The sequence below is a fragment of the Neophocaena asiaeorientalis genome, unplaced genomic scaffold, assembly GCF_003031525.2.
Source record: "Neophocaena asiaeorientalis asiaeorientalis breed wild unplaced genomic scaffold, Neophocaena_asiaeorientalis_V1.1 scaffold245, whole genome shotgun sequence".
Lineage (NCBI taxonomy): Eukaryota > Metazoa > Chordata > Mammalia > Artiodactyla > Phocoenidae > Neophocaena > Neophocaena asiaeorientalis.
The window spans coordinates 2402485-2426270 of NW_020173953.1; the positions used below are offsets into that span (position 1 = coordinate 2402485).

Consider the following 23786-nt stretch of genomic DNA (forward strand, 5'->3'; position numbering starts at 1 on the left):
TAGATACTTTAAGTAATCTAGAGATGATTTAAAGTATAGATGAGACTGTGTATTGGTTATATGCAAATATTATTACACCTTTTTATGTAATAGACTTGAGTATCCACGAATTTTGGTATCCACGAGGGTCCTGGAACCCATGCCACATGGATACTGAGGGATGGCTGTATTTCCTCCCGTATCCTTTGTGTAATTCAAACCAAAGTGACTTCAGAGGACCCTTTGGGGCTGGTATTGCATAGCCTAGTGTTTGAGAATTTGCAGTGGCTTATTTGTTTTAGAATATCTTTATTCCAAACCTGTTTCTTCTTTATTGTTTCATGATCATTTGCATTTTCATTCCTTTTCATTGTACCATGACATTTGGCTTAATTCTGCATATATTCATTTACCTCTTAGTTACAATTTATCATTTACCCTGTCTGGAATGCTTGGGATAACCTAATACCCCAGTGTCATCTTGATAATCTCTAACTGCCCTTTAGATTTTATATTTGATGTTCCTTCCTCCAAGAAACTCGAAACCTCAAAACTGGGTTAGGAATTCTTCCAAAGTTTCCCCATAGTGTTCCGTAATTTTTGCTATGAAACTATGCATTGGACTGGATCGATTGCTTACTTTTCTTCCTCTGCTATTTTACTACTGATGCACTGAGGGCAGGGTATCAGTGCTTCATAAGACTTACATGTTCTTACCGTGCCATTTGTGAATCTGTCAGTTAAATATGTTGAATGGAAATTTCTCTAATGGAGGCACTTTTGGTATAACAGGAGCAGCATGGATTTTGGTATCATAGAACCCAAGGGTCAAATCCTTTCTACATTTTACCAGCTGGACAAGTTGATCAAACCAACTGAGTTCCACTTTCCTCATTTGTCAAATGGGAATACAAAAATATATCTTGCAGGAATGTTGAGAGCTTAATAACCTAACCTGACACCTAAAATGTTTTCATATCCAAGCACCAAAGGATGACCAGAGAGGGTCTGGCTCTTTTTACCCCTCAGAGATTTCCATTAAGTGCAGGGATTGAATTCAATCTCTGTCTCTAGAGATGCTGTGTTTCTGTAAAGTAAATCTCCTTAGAAAGACACACGTTTATGAAATATGTAGAAAGCATGTGATGTTATGAAATTATTTGCCCATTAATTTAGGAGGTGTCCAGCTGCAAAGAGCAAGCCTGGATGTGGATAGGGGCCCCAATAATATTGAGTAGGTCACCAGGTAAAAGCAAACATCAGCTCTGTAGTTTTCAAGTGTTGGATATTAACTGAGATGTAGCAGGTACTTCTGCTCTGAGTGGAATTTTTCTTGCAGGCAATCACTAAGTGATCTCATGCAAGGGTTACAGCAGTTTTAATGGGACAAGGGTATCACATGTGAAAGTGCTACAAGGTAAGAATAAAATTGGAATTGGAACCCAATCGAGCAATTTGTTGAAAGAGATGACTTGCTTCTATCATGGCCCTTCTTTAAACTCCCTTGAAATAGAGGACATGTCCTAGCCTTTGAGGACAAGCACTTTGTCAGACTTGCTCCAGAGAGATCACCACCTATTTTCATTCTTTTGTGGATGGTCTAGTCTTTTCTGAACGTAAATCTTACTTGTACTTTACACTCTAGCTAGAGTGTTGTCAGCAGTTTTTCTTGGATCAGAAAAAGCAGTAAAACAAGAACCTCACAACATGATCCAGGCCCTAAGCTGTGACCAGAAATTGGCAATGTTCTTGGGAAAGACACTGAAATTGAGATAAAGTCAGGTGCTTACCTCCTTTTTTAGACTAAGCATAAGTTACTTAAATGTTATGAAAGTTAGCAAATCACTTACAATCCTATATTCTCTCTTGACTTCACATGAATACAAGCTTTGGGTGTACTGACAAATCCAATAGTAAATTGATTTAACCAACAGTATACCTTCCTAAATTTTGAAAAATAGAAAACCAGCTTTCAAATTGGGAGAGGACTAAATCCTAATCTCACAAATAGCCACATCTCACAATAGCCACAAAGAGAAAGAAGCAGGAATGAATAAAAAATTACTTCTGAATCAAGATAAAGCTTTGCTTAGATACCTACTAAGAGAAATCAGGGATGACCTATAGAAGCTGGTAAGAAATTTTACTTCCTGCCTAAGAACAAACAAGTGAGACACCTGACAGAAATCCTGTCATTTAGTTTGGAAGTTCATCTAAAAACAACTTTTCAGGGATTAGGTATGGGGCGGGGAGGCAGTGAAGAAGATCTAAAATCTCCTACTGTTTGTTTCATTTCAAATTTTAAATGTAGAGGGCGCACAGGATGCGACCCTGTCCATCAGAGGGCCCAGGACCCAGTCCAGCACACACACAAAATTAACAAATGGCAATAAATACATACATATCAATAATTACTTTAAATGTAAATGGATTAAATGCTCCATTCAAAAGACATAGAGGGGCTGAATAAATACAAAATACATTAATTACTTTACATTTTACATTTAAGGTCAATGGACCAATTATCCAGACAAAAGATCAATGAGGAAACACTGACCTTAAACAACATACTAGATCAAATGCACTTAATAGATGTATATAGAACATTCCATCCTTTTTCTGGTGTACATGGAACATTCTGCAGGATGGATCACACACTGGGCAACGAAACATGTCTCAGTAAATTTAAAAAGATTGAATCATATCAAGCATCTTTTCTGACCACAGCACTGTGTGCAAGAAATCAACTAAAGAAAAAAAAATGACAAAAATCACAAACACTGGAGGCTAAACAATATATGACTGAACAACCAATGGATCACTGAAAAAAATCAAAGAAGAAATAAAAAAACAAAACCTAGAAACCAATGAAAACAAAACCACAATGATTTAAAATCTATGGGATGCAGCAAAAGCAGTTCAAAGAGGGAAGTTTATAGAGATACAAGCCTACCTCAGAAAATAAGAAAAATCTCAAATGAATAACCTAAACTTACACCTAAAGGAACTAGAAAAAGAAGAATAAACAAAGCCCAAAGTTAGTAGAAGGAAAGAAATCATAAACAGCAGAGTAGAAATACATAAAATAGATACTAAAAAACAATAGAAAAGATTTAAAAAAAGCCTGTTTCTTTGAAAAGATTAAGAAAATTGATAAAACTTCAGCCATACTCATCAGGAAAAAAAGAGAAGTCTAAACCTATAAAATCAGAAATAAAAAAAGAGATATTACAACTGACACCACAGAAATACAAAGAATCATAAGAGATTACTACAAACAATTATACATCAATAAAATGGACAACCTAGAAGAAATAGACAAATTCCTAGAAATGTACAATGTCCCAAGACTGAACCATGAAAAAACAAAAAATATGAACAAACCAATTACCAGTAATGAAATTGAACCCGTAATTAAAAACCTCCCAACAAACAAAAGTCCAGGACCTGATGCCTTCACAAATGAATTCTACCAAACATCTAGAGAAGAATTAACACCTGTTCTTCTTAAACTATTCCAAAAAAATTGCAGAGAAAGCCAGCATCACCCTGATACAAAACCAGACAGAGATATCACAACAACAACAAAAAAGAAATTGCAGGCTAATTTCACTGATGAACATAGATGCAAAAATCCTCAATGAAATATTAGCAAATAGAATTCAACAATGCATTAAAAGGAGAATACACCATGATCAAGTGGGATTTATTGAAGGGATGTAAGAATGGTTTAGTATCTGCAAATCAATAAATATGATATACCATATTAACAAATTAAAGAATAAAAATCATATGATCATCTCAATAGATGCACAAAAAGCTTATGACAAAATTCAACATTCATTTATGATAAAAACTCTCCACAAAGTGGGTATAGAGGAAATATATCTCAACATAATAAAGGCCATATATGGTGAACCTAACATCATGCTCAATGATGAAAAGCTGAAAGCATTTTCTCTAAGATCAGGAAAAAGAGAAAGATGTACACTCTTGCCAATTTCATTCAACATAGTATTGGAATTTGCTAGCCACAGCAATCAGACAAGAAAAAGAAATAAAATGAATCCATATTGGAAAGGAAGAAGTAAAACTGTCACTGTTTGCAGCTGACATGATAATCTACATAGAAAATCCTAAAGATGCCACCAAAAAACTACTAGAGCTCATCAATGAAATTTGTAAAATTGCAGGATATGAAGTTAGTATACAGAAATCTATATTTCTATACACTAACAACAAACTATCAGAAAGAAAAATTAAGAAAACAATCCCGTTTACAATTGCATAAAAAAGAACAAAATACCTAGGAATAGATCCACCTAAGGAGGTGAAAGGCCTGTATTCAGAAAACTATAAGAAAACTATAAGATACTGATGAAAGAAATGAAAGACAATACAAACAGATAGAAATATACTTGTTCATGGATTGGAAGAATTAATATTGTTTAAATGACCATACTATCCAAAGCAATCTACAGATTCAATGCAATCCCTATCAAAACAGCAATGACATTTTTTCACAGAACTAGAGCAAATAATTCTAAAATCTGTATGGAAACACAAACTACCCTGAATAGCCAAAATAATCTTGATAAAGAACAAAGCTGGAGGTATCAAGATCCTTGATTTCAAACTATACTATAAAGCTACAGTTATCAAAACACTATGGTACTGGCACAAAACCAGACATGTAGGTCAATGAAACAGAATAGAAAGCCCAGAAAAGAGCCCACATTTTTATGGGTAATTAATCTCTATGACAAATGAGGCAAGAATATACGACAGGGATACGATAACCTCTTCAATAAATGGTGTTGGGAAAACTGTACGGCCACATGCAAAAGAATCAAACTGGACTCTCACATCATGCACACAAAAAAATTCAAAATGGATGAAAGCCTTAAATGTAAGATCTGAAACCATAAAACAAGAAGAAAACATAGAGAGTAAGCTCTTTGACATTGATCTCATAATATTTTTTTGGATGTCTCTTCAGGCAGGAAAAACAAAAGCAAAAATAAACAAATGGGACTATACCAAACTAAAAAGCTTTTGCAGAATGAAGGAAACTATCAACAAAACAAAAAGGCCACCTACTGAATGGGAGAAGATACTTGCAAATGATATATCTGATAAGGGATTAATATCCAAAATATACAAAGAACTCATACACCTCAAAATCAAAAGAATAATTTGATTTAAAAAATGGGCAGAGGATCTGTATAGACATTTTTCTGAAGAAAATACACATGAAAAGATGTTCAACATCATTAATCATCAGGGAAATGCAAATCAAAACCATGATAAGATATTACCTCACACCTGTCAGGATGGCTATTATAAAAAAAGACAACAAATAACAAGTGTTGACAAGGATGTGGGAAACACGGAATCCTTGTGCAGTCTTGGTGGGAATGTAAACTGGTGTAGGCACTATGGAAAGCAGTATGGAGATTCCTCAAAAAATTAAAAGTAGAACTATCATATGATCCAGCAATTTCACTCCTGGGTTGTTATCCAAAGGAAACAGAAATACTAATTAGAAAAGACATATGCACTCCTATGTTCACTGCAGCATTATTTACAATAGCCAAGATATGGAAGCAACCTAGGTGTCCATGGAGTGATGAATGGATAAAGAAGATGTGGTATATGTATATGTATATCTGATCTACAATGGAATATTACACAGCCAAAGAAGAAGGAAATCTTGCCATTTGCAACAACATGGATAGACCTAGAGGATATTATGCTTAGTGAAATATGCCAGAGAAAGACAAATATTCTCTGGTTTCCCTTACATGTGGAGTCTGAAAAAACAAATGAACAAACCTAACGAAACAGAGTTATAGATACAGAGACCAAACAGGTGGTTGCCAGAGGGGAGGGGGTGTGGAAGGAGTAAAACATAGTTGAGGGAGATTAAGAGGTATAAAATTCCAGTTGCAAAATAAGTGAGTCACAGGTATGAAATGTACAGTGTGGGGAACATAGTCAATAACTATGTAGCATCTTTGCATGGTAACAGACTATAACTAGATTTATCATGGTGATCATTTTGAAATGTATAGAAATACCAAATCAGAGCAGAAACCAACATAGTGTTGTAGGTCAATTATACTTCAAAAACAAAAACTGAGAGGAAAATAAATCAGATTCGTGGTCACCAGAGGTGGGAGTGGTGGTAGGCAGAATAGGATGAAGGCAGTTAAAAGACACAAACTTCCAGTTACAAGATAAATAATTGCTAGGGATGTAGAGCACAGCATAAGTATAATGAACACTGCTGTATGTTACATATGAGTGTTGTTAAGAGAGTAACCCCTCAGCGTTCTCATCAAAAGAAAAAAACAATTATTTTTATTTCTTTACTTTTGTATTTATATTAGATGATGATGGTTCATTAAATTTACTGTGATAATCATTTCATGATGTATGTAAGTCAAATCATTATGCTGTACACCTTAAACTTATATGGTGCTGTATGTCAATTATATCTCCGTAAAACTGGAAGAATAAAAAAGACATATCTCATGGCAAAAAAAGAAAAAAATGGAGAGGGGGCAAATTATGTATCTATTGATGTAAGCCAAAACTAAACAACCAAATACTCTAACAACCAAATACTGTGATATCTTAATTCATAGGTATAAGGAAACTTCTTGCTATAAATTTCAGGTAGGGTGGCCAATCAGTCTCAGTTTGCTCAAGATTGTCTGGCTTTTAAAACTGAAAGTCTCATATCTAAGGGAAACCTTCAGTTTTAAGCAAACCAGGACGGCTGTTCAGCCTAATTACAGGACAAGTCCAATACTGAATTTTTTTCCCAGTAAGTAACTTCATGGTATCAGTCAAGGCATCCTACTTTTTTTTTTGAAAGTTGCAAAGTGTCCTTTATTTATATAACTCAACTAAGAAAGTTCTTTCTGAGTCATGTGTTTCAATGTATTTTATTTTTTTAAGTTATATTGGGGTAATATGACAATTGAAAATTGTATATATTTAAGGTGTACACTTTGATGATTTGATAGATATATACATAAGTTGTCCTAATTCCTGAATCAATAAAATTTAGCATCTACAATATAGCTGTAATACACTGTACTTGATGGATTCATAAGATCATAGAGCTGGAGATCTCAGAGATGATAAAATTCCTAAAATGTGTAGGGAAATCAAATATATATAAATCAAATTCAATGTGAGATGTTCTAAGAATATTTTCTGTTCAAAGAATCCTATAGTTAACTTTTCTTAAATGTAAGTTCATAATTGTTCTTGCATTTGGTTTTGAAAAACTGAATTGTCATATAGTTCTTGTTTAAGTTGCCTATGTTGGAGTGCATGATTTAGAATAAAATCTATGTGATTGAACCCAGTCTTTTTCCTCCTTCCTATGGTGGTTGTTATTGGTGTCCCACCCAATTCCCCTGGTGCCTTGTTACAGGGAGTGTTGGTTGCCCTAGTCCTATAGGAGCTTACTAGCTGGGAAATGCTGGGGAGGATATGCCCCAAACTCCCAGGAGGGTGGTGGCCTATAGCCAATGAATGAGTAATATTGGGGTATGTTAGACTCCTAGAGGGCCCATACATGCTGGTGAAATGCATGTTCCAAAAGTCCCCTGGTGGAATAAGAATGAAGGTAGATTCCTTCTAGTTTCTTTCTCTGTCTTACCTTCCCTCACTCCATTACCTGCCTCTCCTGAGAATGCTCTCTCAATAAATCATACAAGTGTCCCCATCTTAGGCTGTGCTTCCAGGGCAACAGAACTTTACTGTAACTTATATCAATCTGTAATTTACTATAATTTTATCTAAAACTGGAAAGATTGCTACCATTTAGTTGGCTATTCATATCTTCAAGATAACATAGAAATTTTTCCATTAGGTCATAGAGGGGTAGGAAGATGGGAATTAGCATATTGACTGTCTATTAATTTATATCATCTCCTTTAATCATGATCAAGACTCTGCAAGGCAGGAATTTTTATCTCCTTTGTTATCCACAGGAAACTGAGTCTCAGCTAAGTCAAGATAGAATCATTAGTTAATGGGGAATCCAAGCTTAATTCAGCTTGTCTCATTTCAAAGACTCTTCTTGTTTCTTTCTGTTTTTTTTTATTCTTCTGTCTTCCTTTACTTCTCTTTCCTTTTTCTTCAGTTCCTCAATTTATAATGTCAGCTTAAAAATGATTAAAGTACATTTATTTCCCTAATAGCCAGTAATCTCATCAATAGTCAAAGTAAAAATGGTTGGACTTGCATTTTTCATAAGCTATGATTAATTTAAAAATTCATATCTGAAATAATAAAAATAGAATGAATAAAAAGCACTTGTATAATTTAGTTGGTAAGTTTGACCCTATGTAATCATCAACATATTATGCACAAAAGTCTGAAGTCTGAATTCTATCAAGCTAAACATATGCAGAATAATTGTCTAATGCTCAGGTAACCTTTCATAGGGAGATTTTCATTTATTGTCTTTATTTTCAAAAGGTTTTGTTGGCAGATCTTGTCGATAAAATGTGAGAGCTGTGAGGGTAATTGCAATTCTTGGCTAGATGTGTCGCTTTGTGTAAAGATGTTCTATTTCCATTTCTAATAATAGCAAGATGAAAAGAAAATGTGTAATGGTTGAATGGAGCAAACTTAGTTGAGGTTCAAAATTACATCAACAATTGCCACATTATTTCTTTAAAAGTAAATCCCTTGCAATTCATTATTTCTTTGAAAGTAAATCCCTTGTAATTGTTGGAATTGTCTTTTAAAATATTTGACAGTAACCACACTCATCACATATATTGATTAAGAAAAAAATGTTTATTTTTCAGTTCCTTGCCTCAGAAGAATTTTAATCACAAATACTGCCACTCCCTGATTAGATTCTTTCATTTTTTTGGTCATAAATCATGACTAGATTATTTGAGTAAGTCTAGATTATTTAGGTAATTAGATGATGTTGTTATCAGCCTGTCTGACTTTGGTTCAGAATATTTACTTTAAAAGGGTATAGGATATTTAGAATGAATTTTTTAAAAAAACGTTTCCCTTAAAAGACACTGCCTTTACTCTGACTTATCATACCACATAAACTTTAAAGCTGTATTTACCATGGAATCAATGAAAGGAATGAATGAGTAAAAAAAAATCTCTAACATTTATACCCAAAAGGTCAGTTCCAGTTATTAGTGTCAAAACCTGATCTGCCCAGGCAAACCTTAGGATCATCAACTAACATAAAAGCCAAAAATGAACATTTGCCTCCTGTTTTTCCGAGTGTTCTTTCATAGGCTGCACCCAAAGGGAGCCAGCATTCACATATTATTTTCCAGTGATAATCAGCTTGACCTTGAAATCACTGGTTTGTAATCTCAGTAATGTCGACAACTGTAGCCTGGCCGTGGGCTGAACTTGCTGTTTGGCCCTGATAGGACTGGGAAGGAAAGGTGGAAGGATGTTGAACAGGGCCTGCCCTGCCCCTCTGCAGCACCCATGCCTTTCCTCATATACCCACCTCTCCTGCTGTTATGAAAATTAGGGAAAAAGAAAGGTTGGACACAGGCCTTCCTTCTTGCCTTCCTCCTACTTCCTCTTCCTCAGCATGAGTTCATGGCTGCTCAGTGTTCCTTTATTAGATCTTCACTTAGATCTGACAACTGGAGGGCAAGAGGCTATGCTTATTTTGGCTTTGGTCTACTAATGTCTCTTTCAGTCTCTTCTTTATTGTGAACACTGATGAAAGTTTACTTCTGAATAATGGTACAGTATAAAAAGCATGACTATACCTCACATCATTGGTTAGGGATGAATTATGCAAGACACAGGGGACAGAGGATGGGCAACATAGTTTAACTTCATCTTGATACCTCAAATGCCATCTTTCTCAAGCTGGCATAAGAAGTGTCTAAGTCTCTGGAGGTTGAATGAGGGAAATAATTATTTTCTTGGCAATTTCTTCAAGGTGATTTTTGCACTACATTTTGAGAATCTCTAGCTTACAGAATTGCTAGGAATCATTAGCCGGTTACTTCGTGAACCGGCCTCTACTCATCATCTACTATTTGACCTCCTACCATAATTCATTCTCAGCCACCAACCAGTCTCCAAGAATGGAATGCCCTTCCCCACCATGCTGCCTGCCACTGTCCTCCAAATGAGGCCTACCTTCATTTCCTCTGAGAAAGCTTTTAAAGCAACTCAGATGGAAGAACACTATTGCCCTGTGACCCCCTCTGCACCTTAAAGATGCCTCTAGCCTATAACTCAGGCCAGACTAAGGCATATATTTGTTTTCATGTCTATCTTTATAGTGGAATCTGCTTTTCTTGAAGTCAGGGACCAGGTCTCACCTGTTTATGGACACAGTTCTTGTCACAATTCCTAGTCCTTAGTATTGATACATCTTTCTCAGTATTGATTATAAAATAGATGTTTCAGAGCAATATTGGTAAATGGTACATATTAGTATTTGTTATTTTATTAAATGGTTCTACTCTGGAAGAATTCTCAAATATAGGTAATGTGGCTGACATCCACTTCTTTCATTGCTGTAAGAAATCCTAACTGTTCATCCTCAGTCTCAGTGATGATCTTGCTCTCTGTCTTACTGAGGAAGAAGAAGCACTAAGTTTCACTGCTATGTCCCAGCATCTATGCTTGTATTCTCTGCTTTCCCTCCTGTTACTAGAAATGAACAGTCCGTGCTCATATGCATGTGTGCACCAGACTCTCTCCCCTCTCACCTACACAATGACATTGTTCCAGCAGTTTCTCTCTTTCATTAGCAACTTGTCCCTCTCTGACTGGGTCTTTCCAATCAGTGTACAGACAATGCTATAAAATATCTCATCTTTGGGAAACACTCTCTCCATCTCTTGTCAAATGTACTAGATACTTTCACAAATGCTATTTCCTTTCATTCTTGCAACTGTATAAGAATCATTAGCCTTGTCTTATGAGATGAGGGTGTGAGGATTCAGATCCATACTTTCTGGTTCCAAAGACAGCACTCAGCTGAGAAGATGACCCAGTGTATTAGAATAGTATCCCAGTAGGATTTTTATTAGTAGGGTAGTGTTTGACAATCCTCTCTCTAGTCGTTAATTGATTCATATACCCTGTTCTTAATTTTATTGATTGATATCAATGTCTAGCACCATCAATTTTTTTATGCATTGTTGAGCACACTATTTCTAGTCTGGGAATTCTGAAAAACAATCAATAAATTATACTAAGTGAATCACTCAGCACATTTTCAATGTTAACCTTTGGCAAGGCGTCTCCCTTTTTGCCTTGATTACCTGAAGAATGGGTTCCATTAGCAATGCAGTATTTGAAAACAAACGCTGCATATTGAAATGGCTACCCAGTCACATTTCAGAAGTGTTGCAGTCATTAGGGGGGTTATTCTAAAATATGCTGCTGTTCAAATTGGAATCGTGAAAAATTTGGAGTTAGGGGATGCAAATCTTTTAAGAGAGAAAAATATGGTTATGGTCTCTGTTCTTGTAGAAGGATACTTCTCTGGTATACTTTATTAGGTCTTGTATTATGTTAACTGTTACCTACTTGTATTTTGTCAACTGTGTATTTCTTAGGTATTTATACATAATAATTGTATATTATGTTAACTATTTGTGTTAACTATCTCTTCTTCAATTGCTTGTTAATTCCTTGATGGCAGGAAATGGTTTACTCATCTTTGAAGTCCAACACCTGCATTTTATAGATATCCAAAATATATGTAGAAAGTATGGTTGAATAAAGTAACACTTCCAAAAGTTACACACTTTCAAGTAGTAGGAGAAATGCAGTGGGAATGTAGCAAGACTGGGAATTAGGATTTTCTTCCTACCGGCTGTGAGACCTAGGAGGAGCTACAGGATTACAATGAGGAGAAACATATCTTCATGCCTCACCTCATCCTCCTGTCCCCTTTCTTCTTCTTCTAGAAAAATCTGGACAAGCGGACTGTACAACCTGCAGGTCAAAGAAGTGAAATCATGTGACCCTCTCAAGGCCATGGTGCCTATGGTGGTGGGACTGGAGGGGCAATCAGATTTAGTTTACTTGCACCGCCAAAATCGGCTCTTATACAGCAATCCAATTCTAAGGAGATTTTTCTTTGAGTTTTGAAGGCTTTTCAAGTTTAGAAATTGGCCTGAAGGGAATGACATGAAGGGAATGACACTTTTAAGCATTTACTGACTCCATAATTAATACAGTCATTCATTCATTTAGCAAACCTTCATTTCGCTAACACTTTATCATGAAATTACTAAGAGTAAGATCAAGAGATAAAGTTATCTTGGGGAAGATGGTGCAGAGAAAAGAGAACAGAGAAAAGATTTTATGTGTTTCAAAAATTTGTCTGCACCTGACTCTGTTTCCTGAATAGAAAAGTTAACAAATGTGATTCATTGTGGTGTTATTTCATTTGTTTTTAATTAAAGGAGGCCCACTCTATACCCATGGTATAAACATAGCCCTGATGGACTAACTGTACAATTATTGTCTCACTCAGGTCCCTGGAGTATATAACATAATGACAAATATCTGAAATTCATCCTCTATCTAAGCAATGTGATCTCTGTCCAGTCATCCACAATTTTAAGCCAGTTCTCAGAAAAGCTATTTAAAACAAAATCTGAAGTATACATAATAGTGGTAATGAAAATAAACATTAAGCAAAGGAAGAAATGATAAACATAATCTTTAGACCACATAACTTCTTTGGATGTCACCTATTTCAGGAACTGAAATGATGCATTTATCGTATTCTCATCTGTTCAATATATAATTAACTATTATGTGTATTGTTTATAACCCATTATCTTACAATAACAGCTTACATGGATCACTGCATAATTTAAAAATATAGTGGCTTTTCTTGCCAATATTTGAATTCCAACTTTAAATCTGCTGACTTTATATCTTTGCCATGAACTCTGGGTAAACTTTTTTTTATTTCTTAAGGATTTATCTTAGAATGTACACCTGCCTTTTCTTTTATCATAAACTAGTTTGCTTTGGCATTGGCTTGTGTGATGGCATGTTTTCTAAAATAGAATGAATTAGCTTCTGTACTTGCAAATCAACTAAATGGGCAGGAGTACAAATCTGAGACCCAGGGGGTGTGAAGTGGGTGGGAATAAGGCACTTGTCTAATTATCTAGATTATGTGATCAATTTAATCTGGAAATCAAATCATTCTGTCTTGAATTACTTATATTACTTTGGTCATGTTAATCAAATTTTGTCTTTGTTGGATATATACTTATTATAGCTAATCAATATGTTCTTTGTCTATGAAGACAAAAATGTGAATTCCACATGGGTTGAATTCACAGCTTTCCTTAGTTACCCTGACTGGGTGGGATATTGTATTATGTAAACATTTATTTATTTAGTCACCAAGTTTATTGAGGACTTGAAATGTGGCTAGTATAAATTGAGGACTATAAGTTTAAAATGCAAGCTGAATTTAAAAGACTTATGAAAAAAGTAAAATCGCAATTTTTATATTGATTACATGTTGAAGTAATAATATTTTGGATATATTGGGTTAGATAAAATGCATTATTAAAATTAATTGCACCTGTTTATTTAAAATTTTTAATGTAGTTACTAGAAAATCTATGTGACTCACATAGTACTTCTACTGGAAAGTGCTGCTCTAGAGCAAATCTTGCATTTGTGCATAGAGACTATTACTTAGATGTTCATCACAGCATTGTTTGGGTGTGTAAAAGAAAAGCAGACAGCCAAAATATCCATTCGTGGGGAAATGGATAAGTACCCTGAATTATATTTAATACATGAGTTGTTCTTCTGCTTGGATCCTTTACTCTCTTAGTATTTACATGTCCTGCTCTCTCTTTTCTTTTAGGACTTTACTCAAGTTTCACATTTTTTGTGAAGTATTTTCTAACTACCCTATATAACACAGTAATGCCCATTTCTGTCTTCAAGGACTCCTCCTGCACAGCTTACCTCTCCTGAGCTTTGCTTTTCTGATAATCCTTTTCATCATCTGAAGTACAATATTGCCTTTTATATATGTCTGATTCCCCCACTAGAGTATCAGTTTCATGAGAGCAAGGGCTTTGTTTTGCTTACCATTGCATTCTTGGTGCCTAGAATAGTGGCTGCAACATATTGAGTATTTAGGAGATATTTGCTGAATGAATGAATGATGGAATATTAGATTTCAACAAAAATGAATGAACTGGATAAATAATAAAGATGCATCAACTTAGATATATTCCAAAAGTTAAGTAAGATTAACTGGAAAAGAAAATTGATGAATGAAATATATATGCACACAATATATGTAGGCACACACACAAAAAATTTATATATATCCATACAAAAATGTACACACCCACACATCCCCCTATCTCTCTCTATGTTTGTGTGGATATGTATACATGCACATATATGTATAGGCATATACACACATGTATACACGCACATATATGTATGTGCACACACAATATACATATATGTATACATGTGCACATATGTATCTATAAAGTGGCATTCATTTAAATAAATTAAACATATGTGTGCCTGTGTACATATTCATATGTATACACCTACATAACAGACTGTAGTATAGAAAGCAAATTCTTCAATCAACCTTGCAGAGCCAGGACATTAGTAGCTGAATGGAAGGAAGATGATAACTGACATGAGTCTTTGAATGCTATCTCATAAATAAAAATGTTATTTAGAATCATATAAACTAAGGAGAACTTGGCAGACCTCCCATTTTATGCTGACATCCCCTTTCAACATTTCTGACAGGTAATTTTTCACCTAGCTACTGACTGAATATTTCAGGGGCAGGTATCTTAGCACCTTAGTTATAAATGAGACAATGCATATAATTGGTTAAAATTGTAAACTTCGAACATTTAGGAATGGATGTCATTTCTTTGTCCAGAGTTGTACAGGGAACTGAAGCAAGGACCTGAAAAATTCTCTCTTCCTTTAGGTCTAAATGTCCTAAATATGAGAAATGCTGGGATGAATGGGTTTCATGTACACAGTGCAAGCTAGGAGTCAGAATGCAGGTAATTTTCAATAGGTGTGGAATGGAAAATACAAATGGAACTTTTTCTGAAGAGTGGAAATTTGACTGAGTTTGCTGCCAGATCCAATGTCATCTAATTAAGCCAAGAGACAGTCTGTCCTGGCAATCAAAATCAAATTGTATGCATAACGGGAAGTGTTACTGGAGCCACAGCAGGATAAAATCATGGCAAAGCTTATGTTTCTCTAGGGAAATTTTTTTCACCTGGATCCCATTAAAAAAAACCTACAAAATCCTCTCAATACTGACATACTAAGTAAAAGTCCAAATAAATATCAAAGCAAATATAGGTGCCTCAGTGGAGAATTTTAACTTTTACTCTTTGATTTTTAAAAGCTTGAATTTGAATATTTTGTTTATGTATTCAAATTTCTAATCTTCATTCCATCAAAATAAATCAATAAATTACATTTTCATAACCAAACAGTGGCAGAAGCTGTCCATATTTTATATAGTTCTCAGTGATATATCATATACTTTGGCATTTGTAAATAATGTTTCACTCTTATGTAGGAAATTTATTTTGGACCAGATCAATTAGGAACTACTTACATGGTTTAAAATCAAGTATCAGCTCAGTGAAATTTAATAAGAGTTTGCTAGATTTTAGCTTCCTGGGTTCAGTTCAACAAGCATCTTTTAAATGCCTGCCATGTACTGCACAGGAACGTGAGGACACAAAGATAAATTGATTTTGTCCTTGTCCAAGGGAAAGATCTTACAGTGTCTGAATGAAGCATGTGAAATGCTAACATAGAGATGTACAGGAGCTATGAAGTCCAGTGGAGAATCCATCCCCAAGTAAAGGTTAGAGAGAGGCTTACTGGACTAGGAGAATTAACTCTGAGAGAGAATCAGCTACGTGAAAAATGGGAGGCAGTGCTTTTCAGACTGAAAGGAGTATGACAAAAGTGGTGTTGTGAGGTCAGTTTTGCCAGGAAAAGAGAAATTCACCTGTCTTTACTGTATGAGAAAAGCATGGTGAATGCAGCAAACTATAAGCAAGTTTGTGTTTCTAGAGGGTAGAATACCTACTATGCACTCTTGTACATCACTTTGCTTATATGGTGATGACAGTTGTAGAAGGGCTGACAGTCAAGATATGGGGCCTAGTTAGAGGCTATTTTAATGGTCCAGGGAAGAAATGATGAGGGCAGTGGGCAAGGAAGTTTGTTAAAAAATATTTAGGATAGAAAGTCTGATGGGACTTAAGGCAATGAGTGTGCTGAGTTGGATGAAGAAATTTAGACAGACTTGTAGAGGTCTGGTTTGAGTGATATGTCCTATCTTACTGTGATGTGTCAAGTCAGGTGCCCAGATGATGGATATCAGGATACTAGAGTAGGTTGTTAGACACTCCCAAGTTTCCTATACATACGTACAGAGGAAGCCCCCTCAGAGACTGTTCTAGATCAAGGATTTATACAAAGGGTCACATGTGTGGTAGAGGTGGTTGCTGAAGAGATTTCTCCAGACAGAGCTGTTGCCTCTCTGTGAGTTCACACCCCTCTGCCTTTAGGATACTGTTTTCTAATTCCATTCTTGGTGAATGGAGCTTCCAGGAGGCCATTTGGAGAAATCTGAAATAGGTTGGCTACAGTTGGAGATGCAGAAGATCAATGGCTGACGCAAACATGAGAAAGTGGAGGTGGACTATGGTGTGACTCCCAAGAGAAAAAAGAAGTCTACATAGAGTTGACCAGTTGAAATGATGGGCCAAGCAGAAGTCTGCTGCACTACAATTAGAGGTATTCCCTGAATTACCATGGAAGGAATGAGTAGGTATTTCCTGTGGACCAGATTTGTATCCATGGTACCTGGGTGGGATAGGCTTGGGTTGTAGTCAATAGGACTGTCTAGAAGGGTGAGGAGACTTCAGCAGAAAGAGCAAGAGGTGTACTACTGGATTTCAAGGGGCTGAGAACTCTCCATACCCTTCCATCTGAAACAGGGATCCACTGGTCTGAGTCAAAGAAACATCAGGAGAGCCTGCCCAATAGGAACCCTAAACTTTAAAAATCTACCAGGCTAACGGGGGCACCCGCTTACTGTAGGAATTTCCTGCTAAGCTTAGAGAGTACTGAGCAGCCCAGCCAAGCAAAAAGTGTCCTAACACAGGGGTCCTTAACCCCCAGGCCGCAGACAGGTCTGTGGCCTGTTAGGAACTGGGCCACACAGCAGGAGGTGAGCGGAGGGTGAGTGATCGAGGCTTCATCTGCCGCTCCCCATCACTGGCATTACTGCCTGAACCATCCCCCTCCGCCACAATCTGTGGAAAAATTGTCTTCCAAACCGGTCTCTGGTGCCAAAAAGTTTGGGAACCGTTGTCCTAACACTTTTTGAGCCTGGTAGGAGGTCCAGTAGCTAAGGGTGTGGTGAGGAAGTCAGCAAGGAAAGGAGAAAGAGGAGAGCCCACCATCCCTCCATTTCCCTAGAGTCTTCCAGCAGAGCTCAGGGAGAGGAGAAATATGATGTTATATCAAGTTGCACTTTTGATTAATGTCTTAGACTAGATAGTCTAATTTATAAGTTGAAGTTCAACTTAAAGAACCTCTAGGACTGCCATTATCTTAGTAAACAAAAAATCATAGTCCCCATGCAATTTTCACTAAATAATTTTAAATGGGCAGTAGGAACAAAATAAACTGTTTGTTGTCCCACTAGTTGTGTTTGTTTGATATACTGGTTACATCATAATTCATTGACATTGGGCCTACAGTAGTGATAATAATTTTAACAGATAAAACTGATGGGTTCTATTTGGGAATTTGTTGATATGTGGGTGGCAGCAGGACATCCAGATGGATTTTTCCAACAGGGAAGTAAATGAATGAATTTAGACCTAAGTTCATTTTAGTCTAAATTTTGGAGAGAAATTAAGGCTAATTCAAGAAACATTTGTTTATTTCTCTTGAACTTTTTTTCCCTTTTAGCTCTTTATGAGTGATGATTACTTCTGAACAAAGATGTCCACAATTCCTCAATAATCATTGTGGGTTTTTCTGTTTCAATCAAACTTACACATAGCTACCAATATAAACTGTCTAAAATATCATTTTGTTTCTGCCTGAAGAACAGTGACTTCTTTATCAATCATCAATAAAATTAGAAATTCTCAGCAGAATTTCTCAGGTAGAAACCAATTGTCTTTCCATATTTATGTAAACTCATTTCTCGCCACTTCCACGTGGGACCACTCCATCTGATCCCATCAGAACTCCTTATGTTTCATTTATATTTTTTCTGGTCATCATACTGGAACATGCTTTCAACCAAATTCTGCCTTAAATACTCAGTTCAGATACTTTTTTTTCATTTCACTGACGTATAGTTGACTTACAATGTTGTGTTAATTTCTGTTGTACAGCAAAGTGATTCAGTTATACATATATATATTTCATATATTTTCATATTCTTTTCCATTATGGTTTATCACAGGATATTGAATATAGTTCCCTGTTGCTATACAGTAGGACCTTGTTGCTTATCCATCCCATATGTAATAGTTTGCATCTGCTAATCCCAAACTTCCGATCCTTCACTCTCCCACTCTTCTCCCCTTTGGCAACCACAAGTCTGTTCTCTGTATTTGTCAGTCTGTTTCTGTTTCACAGATATGTTTAATTGTGTCATATTTTAGATTCCACGTATAAGTGATATCATACAGTATTTGTCTTTCTCTTTCTGACTTACTCAGTATGATAACCTCTAGATCCATCCAAGTTGCTGCAAATGGCATTATTTCATTCTCTTATGTGGCTGAGTAATATTCCATTGTGTGCGTATAACGTGAGTTTCAAGGAGACCAGCATGTTTGTAAGGCCCCTGAGATTTCAAACAAATCTTTTTGTGGGAATAACAGGTACATGGTTTAAATCAGTTTTAATATAGGGTCTGTAACCCAGAAAATAGTTAAGAACCACTGATTTAACCTAAAATCTGATTCATTTTGCCATACCCACCATTTACTGCTCTTCCCAACACCTGTAATTTCAGACTCTCTTCCTCCCAGATGCTCTGATGTGCTTTTTGCTCCTTTGCCAGCTATTCCCACTGATTTCCCCATGGCCAGCTTGAACTTACTCTGGGTCCTGAGTAACTCTGGCTACAAACAGGAAGTGTTTCAGCTTCTTCACACCACATTCAGTTATCCTTTCCCGGACTGACCTGAGATGTGGTTTGCCAGGGTTTTCTATTACCTCAGCATGGCTGATTGTTACCTAATGTCTTTGGGTCCCTCCTGAACAGTTGTGTGTGTTTGATGATTGAAAGCTCCCTCCATCCCTGGCATCACTGCATTTGGCCGCTTGTATGCTGCATGACTGTCTCCATTGAACGACTGATTTTCCACTGCCAGGTCCTGTCCTTCTTTTTATAAGCGCTGTTACTTCATCTTAGGCTCAATAATAACAGTGATGCTGCCAAATAACAACAGCAAGAATGCAGTGCTTACATATGCTAGGCAGTACACTTAAAGTTTTATACGTGTTGCCTCATTTCTTCCTGACCACCACCTTGCATGATACACATTTTAACAAGGACCTTCCATTTAATGGTAGCTACCCTTTCTTGAGCAATCACTGTAAGCCAGACATTTTGCTAGGCTGTACATATATTAAATGTAATCCTTATAGACATGTGAAGTAGGTATTTTAACCCCAATTTATAGAAGAGGGAACTGAGAAAAAAAAAGAGGCTAAATGACTAGGTTTACACAGAGAGCAAACTGATTAAATCTCAGGGTCTACATTCTCAGTTCACAGTTAAATAGGCTGGTCTATGCCTTACTCCCCCACTAGAACCTAGGACCCCAGTAGACGAGTCTAGCCCAGGCCCTGCTTTCTGCCTTATTGAATTGTGTCTGAATATGATATTCATATATGGGGAGTTTGAGCGATAATACTTGCTCACAGATTGTATATGTTCTTCAGTTCCTTTGCTGTTCACTCATTCACTTATCCATTCATCTACTTGTTTGGCATCTATTTATTGGGTGCTCATTCTACCTTCAGCATTGTGCAAGGACTAGGGAATCGAGACTAGAAAAGCACAGCTTGGAGACAGACATGCAATCAAATACCATGGTCTGACAATAGACGTAATAAAGGAGAGGAGCCTGAATTTGTGAGTCAGGGCCAGCAGATGGGGGCTAGTGCTTGAATTGGGTCATAAAGGATGACCCAGGGGAGGCACTTCAATCAGAGGCAAGAGAATTTGGAAGGAGCATATGACAAGTTCAGGGAGCCACAATAGGTTCAGCAAGTGCTGGGATTGAGGCAGGAGATGAGAGAGATGGCACAGGAGGTCAGGAACCAGATCGCTAGGGGCCTTGCATATCCTGCTGAAGAGTGTGGGTTCAAATGAAATCTTCAGATGAAGCCTGCTATTCCTCCACTACATAGAATTTATATTAGTAGACAGGAGAAACCACATCTTGTAATTTTGGGGAAATATCCCCTAGAGCACCAAGTTAATATTACTTATATAATGGAGTCCCAGTAATTCTTGTTGAATGGGAATTTATAATTTCTTAATATGTATTTGCTTAACAAATGCCCAGAGAGATAACACTATAACACACCCTATCATGTTTGAAATATTCTTTAAGTCTTTCTCTCTTTCTGGTCAGCCTAAAAACACTGAAAAGTAGATAGCCTGAGAGATCTGTCTGAAAGGCTTACTGATTCTAAATGATGTGTGGAATTACCAGGGGTTAGTGCACACACAAATACCTCTCTGCTCGGGAAGTTTACCTCCTGTGACGAATTTGATCTTCACCCCGTAAATTCAATCTTACCTCCTGTGATGAATTTGATCTTCACCATAAATTCAATCTGCTGACTTGCCTATTTACATTATTTCTGATTATAGTTTTGGAAATCATTTAGAAAATGATAGTTACTAAAAGAAAGGACCAGGGGAAGTTTTAGGACCAAGTGCTTTATTTCATGTTTCCTAATAAAACCTGATACCTGCAACGTTTTGTTGTATTAGGTACTCACTGAAAGAAATATCTGCATTTTCTCACTTCTGCATGTTTTAGCTTGTCTCAGAATTCCCTCAGTGCCAGTCTTTCAACAGGCTGTGGCATTACTCCTGGTTAACCAGCTTTCCCATTTTCTCTGCAGATGCCTACACCCTGCCAAAGGCAGTATAAGGCATCGTGACTCAGGAGACAAAAGAAAAGATGAACACAAGGTTTCTAATGCATCTCCCCTTCTACCCCCAGCTGTGGAGCCTGAGAATGGGGAATTTGTTCTTTGGAGTAACTGAATGTCAAATGCTTTCTTGCTTTCAATGTGGTCCCTCATCTTAGAGCTCATTATTTCTTTAAACGTATCTAAAGATCACTTGGTAATTTCACCTTCTTATGCAACTTAAGTACAAGAAAAAAGGTGCTTAGGGTGTTCCAGAGTGTTTGATCCCAAGCTTTCATGTTGTCTCATGCCTCTCCTTGCACTGGTATGAGATAAAAGGAATCCAGCTGTTTTCTTGTTAAAGATCAAGGTGATCAGGATGGCGATTCAGGACATAACTATGATCGCTGCAGGGAGAGGAGAGGCTGTGTGATGTTTTCCTATTAGGCACAGTATGTCAGATGTATGTAGCTGTCCGAACGGGTCATTTTATGCCTATTTGTGATTTCTCTATTGTTGTTTCTGTTGCCAGTTTTAAATTCCTGGCATCATCCTCAGTAGAACTGAACAAGAGCTGTTATGAGTGGTCCATTCCAATGGTAAGAGAATAGCTAATGTTTCAGATTCTTACTGTGTTGTTGCACTGTTCTTCACAAGTGTTAACTTTACTCTTTATCCTCACAATAATGCTGTGAGATAGAAGATTTTATTCCCATTTTACAGGTGAGAAAACTGAGACACAAGGAGTTTAAGTAACTTTTCCAGGTTACATTGCTCATAAGTGTTGGTGGAGCTGGAATTTAAACCCAAATAACCACGCCAGGAATAGGATGAGGTAAGAGAGGGACCCAGGGCACATAATTTAAGGAAGCACTCTCTCTCAGTCTCTTGGAAGTGCAGGGTTCAACCTTGAGAGTAAGTGCCTCCTTAAACTGTGTGCCCAAGGCACTTCTTTGCTGTTAGCCATACTTCAATCCCAGCCTTGTAAATAACCTTGGTTTGGAGCCTGGGTAGTATTAACCTTCATACTGCCTGTCTCTCTGGTCCTGACCCTTATGGATCAGAGCCAGCCTTCAATGAGGAAGTAGATTGAAGAGCCTGAAGAGGGGTCTGTAGGTGCTGAAGAGACTAGCAGAGATAAAGACCTAAGTAGGTATCTTTCTTTAGATTTCTCCCTTGCTCTTGGCTGGGCATTCTTCTCTTGCACTATGTTCCCTGCCACTCTTCTCTTTTATGGCTTTGTCTCACCCCATCCTACTCCAGTACAGAAAGGAATAAAGATACTCTTCACTTGAGAGGTAAATCTCTGCATCCCATAGAGAAAGCATTAGAACAGCATCACAGCGTATGGTGTATCCTCAGTCAGGCCCGGCTGCCCCCAAGTACCTTATTTCATCTTGTCAAGTCCAGACACACTCTGGAATGTGTGTTGGGGTCAAAGATAATCAAGAATACATGTCTATAAGGCATCTCAGGATCTTAGAACAGGGTCTGGTGAAGGGAAGTCGACTAGCCTTAGAGGAAAGGAATGGATGCCCAAGATTTCAGGGCTATTGCCCTGAAATAGCAGTGAGAATTCTTTTCTTTCACAAACACTGTACTCTTGAAAATCCTTTAGTACATGTGGTAGGTTTTGAAAGGTATCAGACTTTTCCAGCTAGCTGACAAATGGCGAAATAATTAGTATATCATTAGAACAAAGAGGTCCTTTTGTTCAGTCCTGTAAAACCCAAGACTTAGGAAACCACTAGGACTAGAGGCACTAGAGGCTGACAACATGGGAATTATCTCTGGTACTCTTCAGAGATGGACCAACCTACCCCTTGACTCAACAGGCCATAGAATAAGCACCTGCTAGCTATTTTGAACATGTGTGGAGGACCAGCAGCAGCTGGGGTTATAGTTGAAATAAAGGATGGTGAATGTTATGATCTGGTAGCTTTTTAAAGCTTCTCAGCATCACACTGGAAAGTTCCTGACAGTTTTCTAGACAAACTTTTAACAGTGAATCCCCAGCAGACTGGTTGATGATGCCTTCTCATCTCTTATAGACATCATGCCAACAGAGCCAAATGGCAAGGACCTCACCACTTGGACAAGTCCAGAAGCACTAAGCCAAAGGAAGAACTGAACTGTGAACAAGCATCACTTGCCTCTTTGATCAGGTTCATAAATCTGGGTCCAAGGCGCCATGGCTTGTGTCGATGGCACTGTAGGGAGCTGACAGTCAGCTGGGAAGCCCGGTGGGAGGCAATGGCCACCATGTACACAGCATCATACATCAGAGCCGCTTCAGTCTGTGGAGGAAGACACACACCACATCTTCAATTCCACCTTTGCTTAGCTTCCTTTACCTGCGTAATCACCCTGCCTGCTTCCTTATCTTCTATTTTTCTGAACTCAGCAGGCATTTATTCTCCAGTTGAACACCTCTCATTCTCCAATAACTATATTTTTCTCTAAAATAATACCTGATATGCCAGAAAAAATTGTAGTCATGGCTCTGCTTTGTTTTAAGTTCTTAAAAAGAAAAAAGAAATGGAACTTGGATCAGCCACAAAAGACTT

General features: G+C 37.1%; 1 protein-coding gene across 8 annotated transcripts in view; it reads right to left on the bottom strand.

Annotated features, from left to right (window-relative positions):
* The window catches only part of GRIK1 (glutamate ionotropic receptor kainate type subunit 1), a 415584-nt gene that overhangs the window by 90246 nt on the left and 301552 nt on the right, over positions 1 to 23786 (bottom strand). For all 8 annotated transcript variants that reach the window (XM_024752904.1, XM_024752902.1, XM_024752906.1 and 5 more), the window contains one exon: positions 23373 to 23516. In XM_024752904.1, the coding sequence (XP_024608672.1) occupies positions 23373 to 23516 (144 nt within the window). The remainder of the gene's footprint in view (positions 1 to 23372; positions 23517 to 23786) is intronic.